The sequence below is a fragment of the Lipophrys pholis genome (assembly GCF_963383615.2).
Source record: "Lipophrys pholis genome assembly, chromosome: 4".
In the NCBI taxonomy this organism is placed as follows: domain Eukaryota; kingdom Metazoa; phylum Chordata; class Actinopteri; order Blenniiformes; family Blenniidae; genus Lipophrys; species Lipophrys pholis.
The window spans coordinates 12,324,292-12,341,656 of NC_137637.1; the positions used below are offsets into that span (position 1 = coordinate 12,324,292).

A 17,365-nucleotide genomic window follows, 5' to 3' on the forward strand; every position below is an offset into this window, starting at 1 on the left:
ATTTCTCCTCTTTCTCTCTTTCTCCGGTGTCTGTGTGAGTATATGACAGTATATTATTGCCACTTTGTTCATGTAATAAGTTCACAACTTTGTTTCTAGAAATATTCAAATTCTCAAAGTGGTGGATCTGCACTCTAACAAAACCCAGACTTATGTTAGATGTTTATTAATTCATGTGTTTATTATTTTGCTAATCTTGGAGAGAACCAGTTTCACGAAAAGCTAAAAGGACGTTATCAAAATAGTCTTTGAATTTAAATATAGTCTCTGTGTGTTGAGTCTTTATCCAACACGGATATTAACGCTTAAGAAATTACAGTCCAAAGTATTGGATGAGGTTTGACTGATCACGTCAGTCTTTCTTTCCATCTTTGTTTTCTTTCTTCATGCTCTTTTTTTCTTTTCTCGTCCACTTTAGTACACGTGTCAGACACCGATTTCCTCCATTCTGCCCTGGCGGTAATTTTTCCTCTGCATTCATTGATGACACCTCACATTTAAGAGCATTTTTGCAAGTAAAGTTGTTATGGGTGACTCTCCACTTTAAAGCCATATGGATTGGGAGCCAGGACATTCTGGAGGCCAGAAGGCCTGCAGAAGAACTAAATATTATGGTCATGGTGTGCATGCACAGGGTTTCAGAACACTTGTTTTCCTCAGTTTCCATGGTGACAGAGTCAGAGTGTTTTCAGAAAGCTGTGTTTTCAGTGGCTCCACACACTGTTGTCGTGTAAACTGGCCCCCAAAACGTAACAAAGGTTTTCCTTTTTCACCTGAAAAGGTTATCATATAAACACGGCCTAAGTAAACAGATTTAATAAGATGAAGATGTGACCCATGAAAGGAAAAATCCCAATATAATAAATGAACATGCTCATAAAATTGAGAGACTTCCAGTATTTGTTTGTATGCATAAAGAACAATGTGAAAGCCTTGTGGGTTTGAATTCTGCATGAGGATGTGAAGAGGAAAGGATCTCCGAGCGTTTGATATGGAGAATTTCATGTCCAGGTACAGATGTCACACGGGCAACTCAGCTTGTACTTTCAAAACAAAATAGTGACTGAATGTATTTACTTGTGGGTTTGTGAAAAAGTGATGAGTGAATAGGGCAAATGAACAGCTGACACACAATATCCAAATTCGACTGCATGAAGCCAGATGAAGAGCAGTGCTGCCTCAGCAGACGGTGAAGGCTTTTTATCGTTTTTGTAATACAAGTAGAACACAGGCATTATGTGTGAGGAGGTTCACTGGAATTATTGACTCCAGAAAAATCAATATAGTGGGGCAGACTCCCCATAATGAAGCACCTTGTCAGAAATATGCAAACGAGTTTTTTTCGTGGAATCAGCTTCTGCTGCTTGAACCTGAATGTTTCTATATCAACACCCATGTTTGCGACCACTCCTTTCACCATATGGTCACTGGGTGCTGGATTTAATGGCTGAAGGCAGGATGCACCCTTCACAGACACAATTTTGTACACATGTACATTCACACATATGCGTATTCGTAGACCTTGTCAGGTTTGAGTTCCACTTTTCAATGTTTTCACCCATAACGACGAAGCTGTTGTACATCCTGTGATCTGACTAGAATTAGCCTCGGATTAACCAGAGTCAATAAAAATGAACCCAGTTTAACACCATTAGAAAATGAAATGCTTGAAACATTATAACACTGGCACTGCCAGTAAAGACAATGACGTTTCTAGAAAACCAGACACCAAGTGAGTATTCCCAAAGGAAAGGATTCACAGATTTCTAACATATAGTTGGGTTTTTTTTTTAAAGAGTTTTATATTTTATCTACGTATATGTTAAAACATTTCATTTTTTTTGTGGGAAAAAATGCAAACAAAAAGTGATCAGATGTGTCACCCCTTAACATTTAGCAGGTCCGTGATAGGACTGCAGGAAGGCTCAGAGCATCATCCAGGACCCCCCCCCCGGAGGGAAACAACTTGAATGTGTGTGAGGGGGTCACACACATTCAAGTTGTTTCCCTTCAGACACCCACCACCTTCTCAAACTGTCAGAATAAGAATGGAAACTGGCAACTTTTGCTTCGTCAGTGCCTCCTCAAAACAAAATTCTTTGCGCCACACTAAATGAGTAATATCTCACAGCTGTGTGCACGCCACTCGCAGCACCACAGTGTTGACATTGTCCCACATGTTTGACTTCAGTATACTGTTGTGTTGCCCCTGCTGCCGTGCAGTCCTTTTAAATGCCCATCGAGGGTAAATTGAGTTCTGATTCTGACATTTCCAACTGATGTTGTGTGCATGTGTGGTGAACACCAAGAGAACAGTACAGGCCTGAGTACTTAATAGTGAAAGGGGGGCTCTGTTGTACTGCAGACGGGAGTGTCTGCTGGCACAGAGCACGATGACTCATCAAACCTTCTCATTTACAACAAAAATGAGGGACCTTATGGTCTGCTCATTCACCTGATCACACAGACGAACGCTGAGGGTGCGACAGCTGTCTGAACCACTATCAGGGAATCTGTTTTGGAGGAAAGGTTTGTCAGATGTTGGGTTTTTTCACACTTGTTTTGTTTGGTCTGGTTGAAACAAACTCTGGTTTGACTGCTGCGATGTTGAAGCGTGTCAGCACGACGTTCAGCACTGTGAGCCTCGGATCCCCGATGCGGCCCAGACTGGCCGCAGAGCGGCCGGATCGATGAGTCGGCAAAAGTGATGAATGAGTCAGCTTGTTGGGTGGTCCGCGTCTTTTTGTTTTTATTTTCAAAAAGTGCAAAGTGCCAAAAACCAAAAGTGCATTGAGGGATTCAGGAGGAAGGCTTCTACAGCGGCAGAACCAAGAATGATGGGAACAGGCGCCTTAAATACAGTCCACTTAATTGGATGAAACCATTAAAAACTCCAGGGGTGTTATTAAGACCATTGGCTTTGCTAAAACTAAGTTCAAAATCCTCAAAACCAAACATCTAAATAATAAAAAGAAATACTAAACAATGCTAAAACTAAATGCAACACCCCCTACTTGCTCTTCCTCTTGGTTCAGCCCGGAACCATTTTAAAGTGTCTGCTCCCTGGAGGAACCTTTTGCCGAGACACAGGCCTGAACGCAAGAGGTAAGGTAAGTTAAAAGCTTTAGACTCACATCTTAAAGCATTCAGCACATGAGCATCAACACCCACAGGAATAAGACACTCATATCACACATATTGCACCACGCTCAGCTCATCGTCATGTTGCCTCCAAAGCTGGGCGACTGGTGACGCACCCCGACTGGACCTACGACAACAAAAGCTTCCAATAAATACTTTTAAACGACAACCGTGTGCAATTTCTTTATATGTGCTAAATTTTTCATGATCCTCAAAGTGCTGTGTGTTATAGTGCTTTGTGAATATCTAAAGTGCTGCGAGTGATCACGTGGGTAACGAGCCGGCTGTTTGTTACAAGCACAAGTGGGTCTCGGTCAGGAGTGTCAAACTTAAGACCCATGGGTCAAAACTGGCTCGCAAGAAGCGCCGATTTTGTAAAGTAAACATTGATTTTCTTTTACGAAATTTCCTAAGAGGAGATGACACAATGCGACACTGAGACGCAAGCTGAGGTATCAGCGTGAAAGCGAGCGACCTCATTGCTCGATGTCATGTCACGTTAACCCTTAACCCTAACCCTGACATTTTGCACCAGAAAGTTTTGTTAAAATTGAGATTGGAGTCATTTTCGATAATAATTGTCTGTTTGTTCTATGACAAAGTGTAAACATGGGTTATTATGGCACTATTTTACCAGTCTGGCCCACTCAAGATGAAATTGGGCTGAATGTGACGCCTGAACTGAAATGTATTTGACACGCCTGGGCTAGATTTGGAAAAAAACAGTGGTGCATAATTCCTGTCCCCCCCACCTTTTTTTTTTTTTTAATTATAGGCTATAATAAGTTATGAGTTGGTAAAAATCCACCCACAGGATAATAACATACATCTTGGTGCATTCAGAGCAACACATTGTTGTGAGATTAGATAAGATAAAAATTTATTGATCCCCTTGGGACAAAACCATCTAGAAAATTAATGTTCCAGCAGCATATAGAAAAGACTGTAAAGTACAGAGTGAAGGGGAAAGAAAGAAATATTAGGGTAAGTGTATAACTATACAGTGTCCACTTTGGTTCCTGCTCATGTTGGATTGTTATTCTAGGTGACTCTCAACTAGAAAACTACCAAGATTCAGGAGAATGAGGACGAGGAGTCGCGTTTCAAAAAAGTTTTGTTTTGTTTTAGATGGAGTCGAACAATATTCAAAACTTTCCACCTTGGGAGCACTTTCTCCTGAAGTTTCTTTGCTCCTTTAGTCAGTGAAAGAGAAGTAATGATTCCTAACTGGGGTCATCTGAGTAGTGTTGTGATCATCTCAGAGTGCACTTCAATGAAAATGTATTTGTTTTTAACCATTTTTGAAAAGCAATTCACATTTGCTTTTCAAAGTAGTTTTCTTTTTTTGAGCAAATTTCAGTTTTCTATTGTTGCGGAGAATGATTGTTGTGTATGATGTCACATTATGCTCAACGACCACATTTACGTTCAGCAGCCGATGCAGATTTGACAATCCAATTACTTTGCCTTTCGAGTGCAAATTCAAAAACCACATTTTGTTTGCAGTTGCAAAGAATAATCAAACTGCTGGGCCCCGCCATCAACACATCTGCTGGATGCTGGGGGTGAGGACGCGAAAATACTTTCGGAAGAGGGTGGATTCCTGGACGCTGAAGGTACCATATTGACTCCTGGCTTGATTTTATCAATCTATATTTGAATATGCATTTGATATTTTACTATGCATAAACACACATAACTTTTTGCAACACTTTGCACACTCATCAGGACTGCAGAAAATGTGATAATTCGGAGGAATCACACATGTGACTGGGAAAAATGGCTCAACGGAGCCACCTGGAAAACTTAAAAAATGTATTTTTGATCCTTTTTTGCGGGGCGGACATGAAAACGAAAAAGCAATTCCCTCTTTATGTTTTCTTTTGAGTTCTGCCATAAAATGTTCAACCTGAATAAGGAAATGAAAATGCAGTTTGAATGGACTATTATTCATTTCATTTCTGAGTCAGATCATGTAGTTCTATCCTTGAAATGAAAAAGCATTTTTGCAAATGCATTGTAATTTTCAAATTTGACATTTCAAAATGAATTCTGGTCACTATTTGCTGGAGTGTCTTTTGAAAATTAAATCCTAATCGTCCTTTTGATTAAGTCACAGAATAAGCAGCCTTGTCAAGGAAAAAGAAAATGCAGTTTGGGTGATTGATTATTAATTTTTATTTATGAGTTAAAAAAAAATGCAGTTTAATCTGAACATGAAAAAGTATTTCTGTTATCACATTTTCAAATTTATTTTTTTAGCCACATTCGCTTCCATACTAATGCATTTATATAGGTTGTATAACTGCGTATATATAAGTCACGATTAAACAATCACAGCTCGGATGCATTCATCCAAATTATTTTTAAAATTTCAAACCCTTGAACATGCTGGTCCAACTTAAGTTGTTCGTCCACCATTTATCCGTGTTCATAGCAGGAAGAGGACTTTTTTTAATGAAAACTATCTGCAATGTGATCTCGGTCTCCTCCTTTCCTCTTCCCCATGGCCACAAAACTTCACAGGAGAAAAACAATTCCTCTTGACCACAAATCCCAAATTAACCTCTGCCCCAGCCATCTTTCATCCGCTCCTTTGACGCAGAGTTAGTATTTGTGTGTGTGTGTGTGTGTGTGTGTGTGTGTGTGTGTGTGTGTGTGTGTGTGTGTGTGTGTGTGTGTGTGTGTGTGTGTGTGTGTGTGTGTGTGTGTGTGTGTGTGTGTGTGTGTGTGTGTGTGTGTGTGTGTGTGTGTGTGTGTGTGTGTGTGTGTGTGTGTGTGTGTGTGTGTGTGTGTGTGTGTGTGTGTGTGTGTTTTAAAATACTCACAGACGACTGCAAAGTCTGTCTTTATAAAGATTTTTAAGTTACTGCCACAGAAGAAGTGGGCACACTGTGTAAATAAGAAGGACTTTGAGTCGGAGAACCGCAGCATGTGCTGAGCTTCGTTCCTCTGTCGCCTGCAGGAATCCCATCCTGCTCTCTCGCCTAATGCCCCTTAGTAACAGCTCTCTGCAGCAAATAGCAGCCACGGCAGAGACAGGCCACTCCATCCAGAGGAGGGGCCTGGGACAAAGAGACATCTTCTCTGCTCCTCACCCTGAGGCTTCTGGGTAACTTTAGCAAGAATGTAACATCCTCTTCCAAGAATGAGACACACTGTCCGGTCAGTGTGGGACTTCAGAACATGCACTTGCTTGAGCCACAAACAATTGGGCTAAATTTATCGGCTGCCCCAACATGCAAAGTTTCTTCACACGCACACACACACGAAACGAAAAGTTCAAGTCCTCAGTTCAACATCCAACTAACTCATTTTACAAATCCTACAGAAGACTTGAAGGAAAACCCTGGCAGTGGATCTTGTTGAGACAAGTTTTGCTCTTTGAAAAACGTTATCTTGAAGGATCTCCTGAGAAAGAAAAAAAAAGACAGAACAGAGCGGTAGGTATGCTCTTACGAATTCGTCAGACAAAAAAAAGCCTCTTTCAGATGGGCCTCCGGTTTGAAAAAAAAAAATAAAAAATCAAAGCAAACAAAGATGCTGTATTATTCGTCTAGATGTTCCTGAAGGTTTGAGAAAAAGGTCAAGGCAAACCACCAAAAGCTGCACGTGGAATTCAATCTGATGATTTCTTTTTTGTGAAGTCGGGGCTGCTCAGGGCCATCAAATAATACTCCAAAGTCTTTAATACCGTTGTGGAAGGAATTAAAAGCACCCATCCTTTCTTTTGGAATATAACTGGATGTTCTCAGTTTTTTATGGGTCAGAAGACTCACCTCATAATTTTTTTTTACTAAACATTTCTTAAAGAAATAATTGAGTTTTTTTTGGGGGGAATACTAATATGCACCGAATGAAGGATCACTTCTATCACTGAGAATCTTTTGTGCCAGCACACTACTGTCTTTACCAATTGAGCAATATACTGAATTTCTTTATTTAATTCCCCTTTATGGGAGAAGTGACACAAAAATAACTTCATCTCTGCACTTATCTTATAAACTATCCACTGTATTTTAACAGCCACTGAATAGTTGATACATTTAATAGTAAGCATCTCATAATCAAAGGTAATGAACCGTGTTTACATGTTTGTCTATGACTTTAAAATATCCTAATGGTGAAAAATGCTACCAAATGGCTAAGACTGCGTAATAGGCGACGATCTCAAACAGGGAAAACAGCTAAAATTGTTTAAAGAAAAAAAGAAAAGAGAGAGAGAGAAAAAACATACAATTGTCATTTTAAAATCAGTTTTGTGTAAAAACAAAATGATAACATGCACTTTTCTGATTACTTGCTTCCTGAACAAGAACTTCTCCCAGCTGCTTCATCATTGTGTAATAAAAATACTGTTTAGTATCTAAAGCCATAAGTTTAACACGTAGAGTAAATCACCTGCAAGCATTTCAGACTGCAGCACACTGTTGGACACTGTCCATCTTGTCAATAAAAGCCGCCGGCTGTTCTCATTCTTGCTCTCTTGGCCTTTTGCTGTGTTGATGTGTTAGTAAGTCACAGAACAGCCTGAAGGACTAAAAGGTCACCACGTGTCTCTTCAACATCCTGAATCAAACAGTCTGACGCCACGTTCACACAACAATGCTTTGAAGTGAAAATGCTCCATTTTCATTGTGTTTTGCGTGTCCGTTTACACAACAACGGTGTACTGAACACGCAACTTTTTGAAAACGGCGCACAGGGTACAACGCTTCCACTCCGTCTCTGTATAGAGGAAAATTTCAACTTACACTGGTCTCGCACATGCACACCATGGCTGTAGTAAAGAGTAGTTGTACACATGCGCGAGCAGATGGACAATGACAACAGTGTTTGTCTCCGGAGTGTCCGGACTTCCCGTCCATGTTCTCCTGGGACTTGGTTGGTTTATAGTTGAGAGTCACCCGTGACTTCATCATTTGTCCATACAAATGTCCGTGCACTCGTTATTGTTAATGTTGATAGTGTAAAAAAAAAAACATTTAATAAAATCTTTTGTGTGATTTACAATGATAAAGATGTGAGCAGGTAGAATTAAAAAAAAAGTGCCACTTCTTCCTACCTCCTTTTCAACCATGTAATGCACATAATTATATATTTTTAATATTTTGCACATGTTCGGAGATTAATTAATTAATTAAGGTTGTCTTGTGAACGCGAAACTTTTCTGAAATGAAACTGCAAAAACGACGTGTTTTCGCTTCAATCATTGTCATGTAAACGGCCTGAATCACCTGAATAGTTTCAGACTGGAGCACACTGTTGGACAATGTCGATCTTGTCAATAAAAGCCGCCGGCTGTTCTCATTCTTGCTCTCTTGACCTTTTGTTGTGTTGTTGGTAAGTTCATAAGTCACACAAGAGAGTAAAGTACTCACCACTAATCTGAGACACCTAACAAATCTGTCACATTTTCACTTTAAAAGGTGTTTCTTCTAAAGAAAACTTATTTTACATATATCTCTTAGCCTTTAAAGACATTAGATTTAACATTCATCAACAAAAGCTGCGAGCCTTTAAAGGTTGCTGTTGTTAAACCTCTTCTTGAGCCAGGCGTTTTAACAAGTTACAGGCCAATATCCAAAGTTCCTTTGTTTTCTAAAATCATAGAAATAATGATAGCAAGTCAGCTATGTGAGCATTTAAGCAAAATCGACCTATTTGAGTCTTTGCAGTCAGGTTTTAGAGCTCGTCATAGCACAGAGACTCTCTGGTCAAAGTTACTAATGATCTTCTCGTAGCCTCAGACAAAGGACTGGTCTCTGTTCTGGTCCTGTTAGATCTCAGTGCTGCATTTGATACTATTGATCATAACATCCTATCAGAGAGACTGGAACACATCATATTTATCAGCCAGGTTCCGCTTTGTTCAGGTAACAAGGATTCTTCAGCTCAGACTGAGGTGAAACATGGAGTTCCACAGGGTTCCATCTTAGGACCTATACTTTTCACATTATACATGCAGCCTGTAGGGAATATTATCAGGAAACACCCCATCAACTTCCATGGCTGAAGAGATGATACACAAATCTATTTATCTATGAAACCAGACGATACTGATCAATTTGCTGAACTTGAAGCTTGTCCTAAAGACAAAACGGCCTGAATGAGCCGTAATTTTCTACTTCTGAACTCAAATAAAGCAGACGTTATGATATTTGGCCCAAAACATCAGAGGGATAAATTATCTAAAGATACAGTAACACTAGATGGTATTACTTTGACCTTAGAACTTATCCTTCAACTCCCGCATTAAACGTGACTGTGACTGCCTTATTTCATCTGCGTAATATTTCTAAAATTAGGAATATTTTAACTCAGAGTGACGCTGAAAAACTAATCCATGCATTTGTTACATCCAGAGTAGACCATTGTAACTCCCTATTATCGGGGTGTCCCAGTAACTGTCTTCAAGTGATTCAAAATGCTGCGGCGAGAGTTCTGACAGAAGCCAGCAGGGCAGATCACGTCACTCCAATTTTTCTTTTTACAGTCACTTATGCTTGCTCCTGTCAATTTGTTGGGTTTTCTCTGTAAAAGTGCCCTGAAATGACTTTGTTGTATTTGGCGCTAAATAAAAAAAGTTGAATTGAATTGAAAAGCAAAATGTTTTAGTTGTTACACCATTGTAAGGTGTCCCGAGGGGGCCGAATAGCCACAGGTGGCTCCAGAGCCACAGATTGAAGACCTCTGGTGAGTGTTTGTCCTGTAATTTACTGGTTTATTGCCCAGTTTCAGAATACGGTCCATCTCTATCCTTGAGAAAGAGGCAATACTGTAGATTAAGATGAAATGATCATAGGGATTAGATTAGTTTGGAATACTCAGCAACCACAGTGACATGCAAAAGTATTCGTACCCATGTTTACACATTTTGTCACATTACAAACCAGTGTGAATGTATTTTATTGGGATTTTATGATAAATCCTACATAACTGTGAAGTAGAAGGAAAGTGATACATGTTGGTTTTTGTTTTTTTATTTTTTCTCTTTCCACATAATAAACTGAACTCATGGCCATGCTTAGCCCATGCTAACAACGTCATATCTACCTGAAACTTTTCTGAAATAAAAACACAGAAACAAGTGTTTCCACTTGAAATATTGCCGTCTGAATGGAGCCTAAAAGAAATAAACTGGCAAAATAGTTCCAATTCCAAAACAGCCACAACAGCAATAAGAGCTAAAATAACAAAACAGCTAAAAAGAAAAAAAGCTTGAATGGTAAAACAGCTAAAATTGCTGCAATAACTACTTAATAAAGTTCTCATTTGTTGTTTTATGAAATCTTATAAAGTCAACAAAAGTTACAGTTTTGCAACTTTATAAGCAGTCTTATGTTTTTAGTATAAAAGTTCAATGTGTTCAATGAATTTTATACAGTGTGTAAAACAATCTCATTTAGTCAGAAAGTTACAGCCTTCTGCGTGAAAGGAAACGGGGTTTCAGTCGTATCTCACTCACACCACGGTCGGTATGACTTTATGGGGCAGAGCTTTGGGTTTTTTGATGACTGCCATGTCTGTGTTGGTTTTTCAAATTAGGTGCGCTCTCTAAACTTAAGAATGGACCTGTGAGCTTGTGTGTCTGCCCTGCCTGTGTGATCAAATTCTTCTTGATCCCAAAGCCGTTTTTATACTCCCTGCTCTCACTGGGGTCAGAGGTAAGTAGCTCATTAAGAGCGTCCCCCCCTTCAGCCAGTGGACGACCCCGTCTGAGCTTTATGTTTTCACTTTCACGGTCCAGCAGCTCTGCCTGAAACCTCCAAGCTAATTTCTCCAGGCCTGGAGAGAGATGGGGGGGGGGGGGCTTTGTACTGTCAGGATGTGCCTGGATCCAGTCTGAGAAAATGATTTGGCATGAAAAAAAAAAACCGCTCTTCCAAAGAGTTTGAGTTATATATGTGATCCATTAGAACCGTTACAACTGAACTCTTTTGTGATCGATCAGTATCTTTCCACCAGCTTCACAGAAGCAAAGTCATGAAAAGTATCACTGTGCAGAGATTTGAGCTGTAAGCTGAAACACCCGGAGGGTGATTGGTACACAATCAACAACCAACAACCACGATTTATACGTCAGAACTGTGAACTGCGTTAAAGACACGTCAACAACCATGAAAAGAATATTGCCATGAGCAGAAATCTCTCTCTCTCTCTCTCTCTCTCTCTCTCTCTCTCTCTCTCTCTCTCTCTCTCTCTCTCTCTCTCTCTCTCTCTCTCTCTCTCTCTCGCTCTGTGTCACACACACACCAAGCAAAAAATAATTCTGCTCTAATGGTATCACATGCATATCTGTAATAACTGCCACAAAAGGCCTAAGCTTTGTCTTTTCCAATTCATATGCACAGAAAATCAATCGATGCCGAGTGTGTGACATCCGGAAACGTCTTCAGAAGCAGATTTTATCTCCATAAAATTAACCAGTCGGTGAAAACGCTGATCTTTGATCTAGAACCACAAGACATGACGATATTTGTTTATGTTTCAACCAAATACATTGAAAGCATACTTTGTATTTTCACATTTTGAGTGTCAGTTTGGTCCTACCAGGATGGAGAGGAATGAAAATATGTCAGTGTAGTGGAGCAAATAGGATTAAATGAGTTGAATGCCAAATGTCTGGAACCAGGAATTCCGTCGAGAGATAATCCGCCCGATGGATTTACCACAGTTAAAGAGCTGTATTTGTCGTCAAGAATTCCTGGAGCCAAAGTCCAAAATCGTGTTGAGTGGAGAATGTGAAGATGCAGTAGAAGAGTAGAAGATGTCCTCGAGATTCCTATCAGATATCACAGCAGTGGACCTCTGAGTCGGTGAGCTTACCTTCAGGACTTCCATGGACGTTGGGCTGATGGAAGCGAGGTGTGTGGGCACTGCAGGAGCTCAGTCGTCCTTCCTCTCACCGTCCTCCTTCCTTCTTGACCCGCAGGTTCGACCAACGGCGTCGGCCGTCCGAGGAGGACCTGTGACGTCACAGTCTGCATGGGCGGGGGGCTGCAAGGGCGCCACGGAGGTCTAATGGAGAGCTGAAGACCCGAGCCCACCCAGGGGCGAACAGGAGGGGAGGAGTTAACACGGCAGGCCAAATAACACCCTAATGTGTGGATGGTGTTTTCCTGATTCCTCCTGAGTCCAGTACAATGTCGTGATTGAGCGAAGGGGACGCCACAGATTCTTTTACTCAGACTGTGGCATTGTTCTGTGAATGGAAGCGAAAGATGGATTGACATTTGACACAGCCCATACCTGCTGATTCAAACTCTATGCACATGTCGTCCTAAAGCAGCAACAGGTTTTAGACTTAGTTCTGCAGTTATTTTAAACCCTAATTGAAAATGACATCAAAAAATGCTACTGGGCGGCTTCACTGTTCACTTCGCAACAGTCAGCCGAACTCTTTTGAGAGCCAGTAACGCGAGCACCCTCGCTCCTTTAATGACTTCTTGCGTTGTTCTACTAGCTCCTACTCAGCCTTGCTCGCCTTGCCTCTACTCAAGTCAGCCTCTACTCGACTCAGTTTTCCATTACAATAGAGTACGACCACGTTGTGGGCAGAATCATCGGAGCTTCTCCCCGTCGTGCACAACGAATCACTCCTGGTATGATGTGGAGCGAACATCCATTGGATATCAGCTCAAATAATAAATTAAATAGTATATATTCTTATATGTTGATTAATAATATGACAAAATGTAGATCGATACGATCGTGCTTAACTGTCAGGTGTTTCGGTTTCACTGGTGCCCCTGTCAACTGGTGACTTCTGCCACCAGCGGTTAGTCGCAGCTGATGTTGAAATAAGACAAACTAACGGTACGATACTTTAAACTTTAATGGAACAGCGTTCCCCAGGACAGCCAAGGCTTTTGGTCGGATTTTAAACATCTACTGTCAAAAGGGAACGCTCGAGGACGCCGGTCACCAGTTAACACGTACTAACTCGTAGTGAAAAAATTTCAATCGCGAGTAGAGTAAAGTCGAGTAAGGCTGAGTGAGAACTAATGGAAAAGCACCATAAGTCACTGACAGTCAAACAGAGTGAAACTAAAAAAAGAAAAGACACACAAATACAAAACTCTGACCCACAGGTAAACATCACAATAATACACAAAGTGCCTTTAAGAACTTGCTGGATATGCAGATGTACATAGCTAAAGCTAGCACATAGCAACAACTGTGGCGCTATGCCCGACGTCTGTAATATGTTTTTTTTTTTTACTGGGATCGGATGTGGACGTTTGAGCCACAACTGAACAGGTACACCCCACTTCCTGTTTCCAGCAGGTGGCGCTATGGCTGATGGTCGTCATTGTGACGTAGCTGTGATGAGGGCCGCACTTCCTGTTCCATCGCGAGAATGGCCAAGGTCATGACCTCAAATGGCGTTATGACTGAAACTCATCATGTGGTTGTGATGAGGGCTGGTCTCTGATTAAATATTTCAACTTTGAGGCCGATCTGACCATGTGCAGACTATTTACATTGCACTTCCTGTTTTGATAGCATGATTAGCCATTGCCACACCCCCAAATCGCATACAGACAAAAATAATCACATGGTTGTGATGAGCGCCGGTCTCTGATGCAATTGGTCAAGTTTGACACCAACCAGGCAATGTTAAGGCCTTTTACACATCACTTCCTGTTTTAACACGACACTTACTCTTTTGTGGTGAAATGTCCATTTTTGGCCCCACCCCCAGATACTATCATGCCATTTTGATTTGCTTTGCGCACCAATCTCTATTCTATCACCACGCCAATTTTCAGGTAATTTGGAATTACCCCTTTGGACTTGTTCGCTCTAGAAAATTAAATTTGGTCCAAAATCAGAGAAAATATAAATATATATTTTAAAATTGCAGAATTCCTTTCAAGTTTTCGAGATGTGTGTAAGAGACTTTTTTGTGCATCTTGGGGTGTTACATATGTGTGCTGACTTTCATAGCTCTAGGTGAATCGGGATCCGAGCGTTTAGCAATTTTTCTAGTCACATGTATGATTCCTCCAAATTCTCACATTTTTCGCCGGGCGTGATGACCGTGTAAAAAATGACCCACAAAAATGTGTTTTCCAAAATTGAAGAAAGAATATGAGTTAGTAATCATCATCATCATCATCATCATCATCTTTACAATTTCAATAGGGTTCTTCAGCACTTTCAGTGCCCGGCCCTAATTAAAGAGTTTTAAAAAGGTAAAATGGCTAAAACAGCTAACTGACTAAAACTACTGAAAGAACTTCAAAAGCTAAAATGCTTGTTTCTTCAGGCAAATGTATTTGATGGCACGTCAGTGAGAAATGTTATTCTAATCAGAATGGTTGCAGAACTCTTAAAATACGTTTAGTTTTAAATAATTTGATGGTGAATTTGGACTTCTGGGGTCTCAGGTTCGTTGGCCTCACACCATGTTCTATTAAAAATGCTGATCCGGTGGAATTGCTTGGAGACACGAGTCGAAATCAAGATCATCATTGTTACCAAACTGCCATTTTTCACGCATTGACACTGACCTTTGATAACCCTCAGCTGTCTTGCTCCAGGATGTAAAAGGAAGTACTAGATGATAATACTGATAATAGACTGTGAGAGATAAATATATAAAACCGCACAAAATGAAGAAACTGAAAACTAATCACAGAATTTTCCACGAAGAGCTAGTTTCTATTGATGATTACTTGCTCGCTCAGTGTTGCTGCCATATTTTTGCAAACCATGAAAAACCTAATTAAATAACTGCTGTTATTCAAAACTGATGTCCAAACCCATGGGCTGCATACAGTACGAATAGTCCCTCCTAGCTCCTTTCCTATCTAGTTTTCCTTAACCCGGGAAGTGTTTAAGTAGTGGCCATGATAAAGAACGTTAAAAGTAGTGCTGTCAATCGATAAATTTTTTTTTATTAATTAACTAATTAATTGCACAATTTTCTGTAATTAATTGCGATTAATCGCATTGTTTTCTACTGAAGACTGAAGCTTGTAATGGATATTTATTCAGAGAAAATCACGGGATTAATGTCGACTCAACACACAGAGACTATATTTAAATTCATAGACTATTTTTATAATGTCATTTTAGCTTTGGATGAATGCTGTTTTCCTCCCAGATCAGCAAAATAATAAAAACAGAAATTAATGTATTAATAAACATCTAACATAAGTCTGGGTTTTGTTCGAGTGCAGGTTTACCACTTTGAGAGAGAGAGAGAGACAGCACGCACACACACACACACACACACACACACACACACACACACACACACACACACACACACACACACACACACACACACACACACACACACACACACAGGAGAGCCAGGGAAAGAGAGAAAGATGAGAAAGTAATATTTTACCAGTATTTCCTCCAGTTTTCGCAGTTTGGTGGCTTCTGGTCAGCCAACATGGCAACCTGTTGTTTTGCTGCAGAATTACGTCTGTGGTTGTTAAATTCGGCTTTACAAAGTAAAGCTAATGACTTTTACCTTCTCAATCCGCCATCAGGGAACTTTTTAAAGTTAAACTTTCTGCCTGAATATTAATCCACTCGGTATTGTGCTGCTCTGTTGTGACGGTGCTGCGCCCAGAGATGTTGCTCATGCAGCTGCTCTGGTAAGGGAGTAAAAAAAAAAAATGGAAGTAAATAAAACTGCGTTAATTACTTAAAAACAATTTAACGAGTTAAACATGTCAAATCAATTAAATAAATTAAGGCGTTATTTTTGACGGCACTAGTTAAAAGCTAAGGAAAGGAGGCTCAATGCTTGCTTTGTAACCTCCTTTAGTTTAGGAAACACTGATGCATCCTTTACCAAAGGAGACGAGCTCATGCTGCCCCACAATTCATTGCAGCGAAACAACATTTAAAGGGACCTGCTCATCCGAGCGTTCAGGGAAACTCACGATGACTCAGCGCAGATCATGTTAAGTTACCAATGCAATAAAATGACTTGAACAACTATAAGTAATCTAAAACCTCTATCCTGACCTATTAGTGATGTTTAAAGTGACCAATCAGAAAGGAGGAGGGATTACGAGGCCGTCTATGCAATTCCCGCCCGGAAAGTTCCAAAACTCAACATCACCACACGTGCAGAGATCACAGACGTTACAGCGAGCGCACAGAGACAGAGCATGAGCAGGAGGGCAGAGAGCAGAGTGTGGTCGAACTCGATTACAACTTTTATGCGCTTATGATTTTGGCACTGAATTGACGCCATCCGAAAGAGTCCAAGTTGAAGCAGATTGCCATTTGCCTCCAAATATCCGACTTCCTGTTGAGTCTTCGGTATTGCTGTAAGAGAGTTTTTTCCTCCATCTTGGCCTGTTACGTATGTGTGCTGATTTTCGTAGCTCTCTGTGAAACGGGATTCTGGGGCTACCTTTCTTCAATTTTGCAGGTGGTGCCGTAGAGACATTTCGCAAGTCACATGTGTAAGTTATCGACATTTTCGCCGGACCTGACGACTGTGCAGACTCTCACAAAAAGTTATGTCCGTTCGGGCTGACAAATAATAATAATAATAATAATAATAATAATAATAATAATAATAATCCTTACGGTTCCAATAGGGTCTTATGCACTGTCAGTGTTCGGACACTAATAAAGTTCCTATGGCTTGAAGACTTTAGACTTTATGCTGACAAAAGTTATTCAGGACTCTAAAAACGATGTCATCAGAATTGTAAACACCAGCCAAACAAAATTCAAAGCTTTAGAACTGAAGTAATCCTTAAATAGTTTGATACTACAAAATCTAGCAAGAGTATTTATTAGCAGGAGCTCGCTTACAGGATAAACCACAGGTGTATTTTGATGAATAGTTTTTGCACAAGTACGGTAGTAAAAACTTATCTAACGAACAGCTGTTATTGCAGGGTAATATCACAGCTCAACTATTAACATTAGTTTGGATAAGTTTGTTCGCATTTCGCTCCACCCTCTGAGACGTTGCATATAAACCAGTACCTTATAAATACTATAAAATCCTCATCAAATTGTTTGTTGCAGCCTTGAAAGACATTTTTGTTGCCGAAGCAAAAAGCTTTATCAAAAGAAATGGCGAAGCAAATCTTTAGCTGAGCTCAGAAAATCCATCAACTCTTAAGTCTGTTAATTAGCCCACCGGTGTTGGCTAAATCAGTTTGGTAATATCATGAAATCTAGATTGGTTTAGCCTCCCTAACTCCAGAGCGGTTTGGAGGTAAGCTGACGT

The 17,365-nt window shown here is 40.3% G+C and overlaps 1 protein-coding gene across 1 annotated transcript in view; it reads right to left on the reverse strand.

Moving 5' to 3' along the window:
• The window catches only part of mitfa (melanocyte inducing transcription factor a), a 29,474-nt gene extending 17,400 nt beyond the window's left edge, over positions 1-12,074 (reverse strand). The window contains exon 1 of the mRNA XM_080461252.1: positions 11,971-12,074. Within this exon, the coding sequence (XP_080317378.1) occupies positions 11,971-11,985 (15 nt within the window). The 5' untranslated portion in view covers positions 11,986-12,074. The remainder of the gene's footprint in view (positions 1-11,970) is intronic.
• Between the last annotated feature and the right edge of the window lie 5,291 nt (positions 12,075-17,365).